General features: G+C 41.4%; 1 protein-coding gene across 2 annotated transcripts in view; it reads left to right on the top strand.

Annotated features, from left to right (window-relative positions):
• Positions 1 to 7,500, top strand: part of LOC311047290 (transcription factor Sox-6-like) — a 150,748-nt gene that overhangs the window by 106,962 nt on the left and 36,286 nt on the right. For both annotated transcript variants that reach the window (XM_084059954.1, XM_084059953.1), the window contains exons 8-9: positions 440 to 560; positions 2,255 to 2,334. In XM_084059954.1, coding sequence (XP_083916080.1) covers positions 440 to 560; positions 2,255 to 2,334 — 201 coding nt within the window. The remainder of the gene's footprint in view (positions 1 to 439; positions 561 to 2,254; positions 2,335 to 7,500) is intronic.

The following is a 7,500-nucleotide window of genomic DNA, read 5'->3' as shown; positions in this document are numbered from 1 at the left end:
ACAACCCTCTGATTTAGGGGTCCTTTCAAGCTGACATGAAAGCAAGCTCTTGTAGACTCTGTGTTGTGATAAACGCAGCATTCTGGGAAAAACAAAAGCAGTGGTACAGTACAATTACTCTGAAGAGGACAGTTTTATACAAACCCTTCGTCCTTTTGTCTGACGCTGTAGATCACGTCATTCATGCAGTGTACTGTATGTGCGCGTGTGTGTGCGCAACATGTTGTGTGTCTCGACTCTTGAAATGTGTACATGTAATTGTCGTGTGTGTTGTCCTGGCGTCTTATCTGGGTTAAAGTGTATGTGTTCAAGTTGATGATATCTAACCACCCGCAATCTCTCCTCTCTCTCTCTCTCTCTCTCTCTCTCTCTCTCTCTCTCTGTCTCTCTGTCTCTCTCGGTCTCTTTCTGTCTCTCTCTATGTCTCTCTATGTATCAGGTACAGGGCCACATGCCTCCTCTGATGATCCCAGTGTTTCCTCATGACCAGCGTTCTCTGGCTGCCGCAGCCGCAGCACAGCAAGGCTTCCTGTTCCCCCCGAGCATGTCCTACAAACCAGGTACACACACACACACGCACACACACACACACACACACGCACACACCCACACCCACATGCACACGCACACGCACACGCACACGCACATAGCACATAAATGAACCCAAACAAAGCTGATTCAGACAATAAAAAGCATCACCAAACCCAGTACTGTTTGTTTTTTTAATAAAAATGTCAACTTCCTGTTGATTTGGATCCGGATCCGCGGATCCAGTCCAGGTTTTCCACTTATTAAAAATGGCAAAGTCTTGCCCTTTAAATGAACACTGTACTGAGGATTCCATAGTGTGCTCAGTCAAATACTCTCTGTTAACTTCCATCCATTTGAGGCGGGTACAAAAGGACCAAAAGGACCCTTATATTTGCATCCTCTCAGAGTTAAATGAACACTGAGGTGTTTGCAAGTGTGTCAGGTACGGAAGAATAAAATGGGTTGAAAGTGGTTAAACGTGCTATATTAACTACTACTAGGGACCCCCTAACTACTACCCCCTAGAACCTCTTCAAGGACCCCAGGGGGTCCCCGGACCCCTCTTTGAGAAGCGGTGTGATAGGGAAGTGTGAGGACGGGTGTTCAGGTTTCAGAGACAATAGATTTCACACAGCAGGGCAGGAATGTCTCTGTTGTGGAGCGCTGAAGGGCTCGTCACTTACACAACACATCTGCAACATGACATTTCACACACACACACACACACACACACGCACACGCACACGCACACGCACACACACACACACACACACACACACGCACGCACACGCACACACACAGTAGCCTACGCATGCCACTGTTTCGGCATTATGCATTTATCACACGCAAGCACACACAGTTGCATATATGTGCTGTGCAGCTACGCACATAGAGTACCTCATGCTTGCACACACACACACACACACACACACACACACACACACACACACACACACACACACACACACACACACACACACACACACACACACACACACACACACACACACACACACACACACACACACACACACACCGGAACGCACACACACATGCACACATGCACACACACGCTTCTCGTACCCTATATTCCTAAGGCAGGCTTCCAGTCACCACCTGCTCTATCCTCGTCCCTCTCACATTCCAGTCTTCCTTCATACATTCCAGGTGCTGCCACACACACACACGCACACGCGCACACACACACACACACACACACACACACACACACACACACACACACACACACACACACACACACACACACACACACACACACACACACACACACACACGCCATCACTTGGTATTATAATCTAAACAATGTCATTGATTTACTACCGATGTTAAAGTTAAGTGGTAGTGTATTTACTGGAATTCAAAATCTTAACCCAAATTTTATTGACAAGACTTAAGCCTGCACATGCATGCAGTACTTCTAACATACATACTGTACACATTCATACATATTCATGCTTACAGTTCATAAATACTTACACTCAGTATATTCATGTGTAATTGCATGCTGATATTCCAACATGCACTGTAAGTGTGAATATTGTTTTCCTCTGCATTCATTTACACTTTTTAGTTTGTTCGATACTGTGATCGTATTGTTGTGTCTGTATCAGGTATGGGTGTGTGCTGTGTATGCAAATAGGTGTGAGTGACTACGTTAGTTTGATAACTGACAATACGTTTTGTCCTGCTGGTATTTTGACAGGTGATAACTACCCCATGCAGTTCATTCCTTCTACAATGGCAGCTGCAGCTGCATCTGGCCTCAGCCCCATACAACTACAGGTAAGTCCACTGATGATGATGACGAATATTCATGATTCTATCTTGATACAGCATCATGATCATGTAATCAGACAATGATCATACTGTAACAACATAATGATTGACACATTTGATCTGGACTTATGCTCCGTATAATATTTCAGGATTGACTGGTGCACAAAACAGTCTATGGTGGTTTGTTCATTAGGGCGATGGGGTGATGTTAAAGAGAGGGATATTTTCACACGATTCTGTCATAGTGTTACACTAAAATCTGTGACTGGCCGTTCTAGAGTGTTACACGCAAAGCTGTGTCTGTTTAAGACTGTCACATCACAAAATGTCCAATCAGTGTCAAGACTACCTCCCCTCCCCTTTGGGGCGATGTCAGTCAGGTTGAAAATTGCCCTAGATCACTCTCATTAGACTTCCATGTTAAGAGCAGATTGTTTTTTGTTTGATGACGGTTGAACTTTCAACAAACTGACAACTCCCTTAAGATTGTCAATGTAAACCCAACTTGGTACAGTTCAGAAAGGCAGCACTAAATACATTTAGAATCCTTTATTTATTTTTTTAAAGGCAGCTGGATGGGACACAACAGGTATTAACCTGCCTTGATCATGATCTCGATTTGTTGAATTTTAATGAAGTTTGTTTTACTTGACACACCAACAAAGAAGCCGTGCTCCAGGCCTTTCCTAGAGCACTACAGCACATTATTTATCTGATGGTCTGGTATTATGAAATTAATGTACTGTATTAAACATTTGTGCGTGTGGCATGTATGTAAACATTTATTGGTAAAGTGACAAAGTGCTTTACAAAACAAATTTAAGTAGGTAGAAAGATGGATAAAAAACTAACAAAAAATACATCCAAATGAACATACAGGAAATTACCAACAGGAAATGAACCCATCACCCATACTACATACTGTACAAATATTATTTCCGACAATTTTTCTTTTGTGATTCAGTCTTTGTGGAACGGTAAAGCCTGCACACTCTTTTCTGGTATGCACTGTACTATATGCAATCTGCATTATTAATCCACTTCAGTATTTAATGAGCCTTTTTTATATATGAAATTAATTGTTTGGGAAGTCACAAAACTTCATATGTTATGCTAACATCCTTTATCTGATTCTGCGCACACAAATATATACTGTACACACACACCCACGCACACTCACACAAATACACACACACTAATTCCCTTCTTTGACAATAGTTTTGGTTATCGCCTCATGCATTTGTTTTATTAACATAGCATCTCTTATCCCGGTCCTTGTCAGCTGTCTCAAACAAAAGACCGTTTATGATGAATCACTGTGGAATTCTGCCCCACCAGCGCAACACCTGGCCCAGGCAATTCATCAACATTTTTATTGCCGCTTGACACCTGTGGTTCCAAAATAGCACTTATATACATAATGGTTATCATAGAACATATTTGCTAAGAGAGAGCGAGGGAGAAAGAAAGAGAGCGAGGGAGGGAGAAAGAAAGAGAGAGAAAAAAAGAACAAAAAAGAAGGGAGGGAGAGGAAGAAACTATACAACGCCGATCCCCTCTCCCCAAAGGGTGTTGGGAATTTCACAACACAAACGTTTTACGACCCCTACTGCACCTCCATTAGGAAAAGAGAGAGGAAAAAGGTCCTCAGTGAACAATGTTGCTTATTGCCTCGTGTTGTGTTGATGTTAATGCTCTCAGTGGTTGTGAGAATGCTTATCTGAACTTTATTCAATTTGGATTGTGGAGTTCACTTATCGAAGGCCTCATTAAGCGCTATTGAGCTAACAAAGCACCTTGCTGTGCGTGTGTGTGCGTGTGTGTGTGTGTGTGTGCGTGCGTGCGTGCGTGCGTGCGTGCGTGCGTGCGTGCGTGCGTGCGTGCGTGCGTGCGTGCGTGTGTGTGTGTGTGTGTGCGTGCGCTTTGAAACGATCAAAGGAGGGTGCATGGCGGGCGCGAGGTAGGAAGGGGATAAATGCCCTCAGAGATGCAGCCTCATTCATGATTTATTTTTTTCCTTTTTTTTTAAGACAAAAAAATTATACGGAATTCATGCATGAGAGAACGGGGAGCGGAGAGGAAAAGGAAAACACCTGAATGAAAGAGGAAGCCTAAAAGTTTTAAAGCCTAGGAAGGGAAGAGCGAAAGCGTGAAGGAGAGAGAAAGCGTTTGAGACGGGAGCGATCTGAAAGGGAAATTTTGTGAGACGGAGGTGCTGGCTCGGAGCGCATGTTTTGACATTGTTTTGACAACAATAGCGATGCCAAGAGTAATCAAGTCGAGATTTATGAGTCATAGCTGTCTAGTTATGGCTCTTTATCTACAGAATTTTGCCAGTAGCGCTCTTTGTGCCGACGTAGTACTCAGTGTCTGTTGCTTTATGTGAAGCTAATTTTGAAGTGTATTCGGTGACATCTATTTTATTTGCACTTTTAAAAACAACAACTTTGTAACAACAGCATAATATTGGGTTGGGTTGGGCAGGTGAGATTTAGAAAACCCGTAGGGTTTATAAAGTTAATCTCACCTCGCTTAACAACCAAAAATACAAAGTCATAAAAAACATAAATAATACAACAATAGATACACAGTAGAAATTAAAGAGAGAAATAAATATTAGTAGAAAAGGGTGTAAGTGCAAATGGGTTCTAAAAAGAAATGTGGAGACAAATTTTTCAAGAAAAAAGTGATTTAATAAGAGGATATAGATTTTGCAAATATGGGGAGTAAAACAAATGCTGGATATAGCATACTGTATGTATAGTATGTGCAATCTAATGCATACATTCTTATCCTTGTATCTTAGTAGGTTTTGTAAATGTCAAACTTGGCGATTCAACTGACTGATTTGTGCTAATTAATATAAACAGTATACCGAAATGTAATTTGAGCACTATCTTAAGCCTAATGGCCTCCTTATAGCCATTGTGGTTACGCTATAGTGCTAGAGTATGCGTCCCTCCCCCTCTCAACCTTGGCCTTGCTCTCTCAATAGCTTGGCCTTCTGAGAGAGGAGACACAGGGACACTAGCAGGTCAGCTCACAGAAACATCTGTGATGGCCTCTAGTGTTCTTTCTTCTTTCTTTCTTTCTTTTTTTTTTACACAATTGTACTCCTTTTTACTCCTCCCACACAGCCACGTGCACGCACACACGTCTGTTTAGGGTTTTCTTTTTCAACCTGGGCCCTGTTTGCCTTGTTATTGCCATCATGCCAATTGACGATGATACAAATCATGTCACTTCTCTCTCAGTGTAGAACTCTTAACTCACTAAACATGTGGATCTAACCCTAAACTTAAAACATGCTCTTTCCTCTATCTAACGTGGATGAACCCTTGGCTTGATAAATCCTAACCCTAGCAGAATAGATATTTATCTTTGTGTCATCAAGGGTAATAGGTCGCATTTCCACCAAAAATCCAGGTGAGTGCTTGAAGTGCTGTCGAGCACAACTAACGTTTCTAAGCCCTCACCCTTGTTTAATAGTACCAATCTATCTATACTATGTAAAATGATTAAATGTTTTTAAACATTCACTTGCATCATAAGGTGATTAAGCTGAATGACATACAATACAGTACCTGATGTCCTCCCTACACCATGCATTTCCTTGAAGATCTATGCCAGTTGTCTATGTAGGCATTTACCCCAGGTTAATAAAGAATCAGCACATCATTTTCAGTGATCTGCTTTATTCTAACAAAAATAAATAAATAATGATAAATAAAATAAAATAAATAAAAACCCTGAATGTTTATAACATTCATGACACAGTAGGATCTTTGTCCTCCAAAGCCCTCAGTCAGCACAGCCAAATGAAATGTCCTGAAGTTCTGGACCGATGCTACTTCAAAATATGGAATATACATTAGGAGACGCATCTGTGCAGTCTCAATTGTTGCAAACTTTAGAACAGAAACATCAGCTGCCTCAAACAGCGGAAGGCTTTTTCCTCATTGCTGTGTGTTCACTTAATCATGCCGTTAAGTAGATTAGTTGGTGCAGAAGTTCGGACATGTCACTTTGTTTTGTTAAGGCACCGACTTTTACATTTTGGTAATTCAACTTCAATCTTACATGAGGGAAATTAATTCTGTAATGTTGATAATCTGCAGTATAGTCAGGAAGACCTTTCTAGGTTAGTGAATGGCAAATCATTTGGATTCTTTGACTGCCACCTGTGGCAAACTAAGATGGATTGGCAGCTGTGGTCTTGGACAATGTTTTATTTGTCACACAAGCGGCTTACCCCGTAAGATCATATTCCATGCAAAGGTTGAGTTTGATCATTTGATCATTGATAATTGGTTGGTAAATACGTTGAATGCCAACATTGGCACAGCAGTAGACAGGGAATCACTGCCAAGCTAACAGTTGACACTAATCCATGACATGACCTGGCAATGTATTGATTAGCATGCTATAATGCTATTGGCAAGTCATTTTAATGCAATAATTTCAAATGGATATCATCAACCGGTGGCAGGCAACTTGAAAGTCAATAACACGGTCAGTTCAGGGCTATATTTAAGTATAATACTCTAATGATTGTTCAACCATGGGCTGTTTTGGTGCAATCCAAGACATACAGTACAGTATAGTAATATGTCTCCATCATTAACTTCAATTTCAATACAAAATGTTGGGAAGGGAAGTAGACTGACTTAATTAGACATGTCTCTCTCTTGTGAACAGAACAACCCTGTTATTGTAAACTAGAGCATCATCAAGGAGAGAATAACACAAAACTGTCTCATTTGAGTTTGACTTATCACACCATAAACAAACCATGAAGTTAAACTATCATGTTTATCAGTAATAACCTGAAACCAATTGTTTCCAGAACCTCGGAGCAAGGCCTCTCCACCACCAAATCCTGTCTGTTTTTTGGTTTATCTCTCTATATACTGTATGTTATTACATGTCACTGTTTATTTGTCTCTCACAAACCAAATCCTTCTAAAGTCTGTAGGCTATTTAGCTATTTTCCTCTGCATGGGCCAGCACAGTGGCAGTCAATCCATTTACCCCATCTCATCTTCCCCCTTCCTCCTGTGAACCTGCTGAAAAACAAAACCTCATTTGTCTGGTGGGCCATTGGGATCGATAGCTGCTTGACGCTAAAAGAGGCTAGCTAAGGGGAATCTCCACTTAGCCATCCGGGGCCAG

The sequence above is a fragment of the Gymnoscopelus microlampas genome, assembly GCF_963454915.1.
Source record: "Gymnoscopelus microlampas genome assembly, chromosome: 6".
NCBI lineage: Eukaryota > Metazoa > Chordata > Actinopteri > Myctophiformes > Myctophidae > Gymnoscopelus > Gymnoscopelus microlampas.
This window is presented reverse-complemented; position numbering and strand designations above follow the sequence as displayed.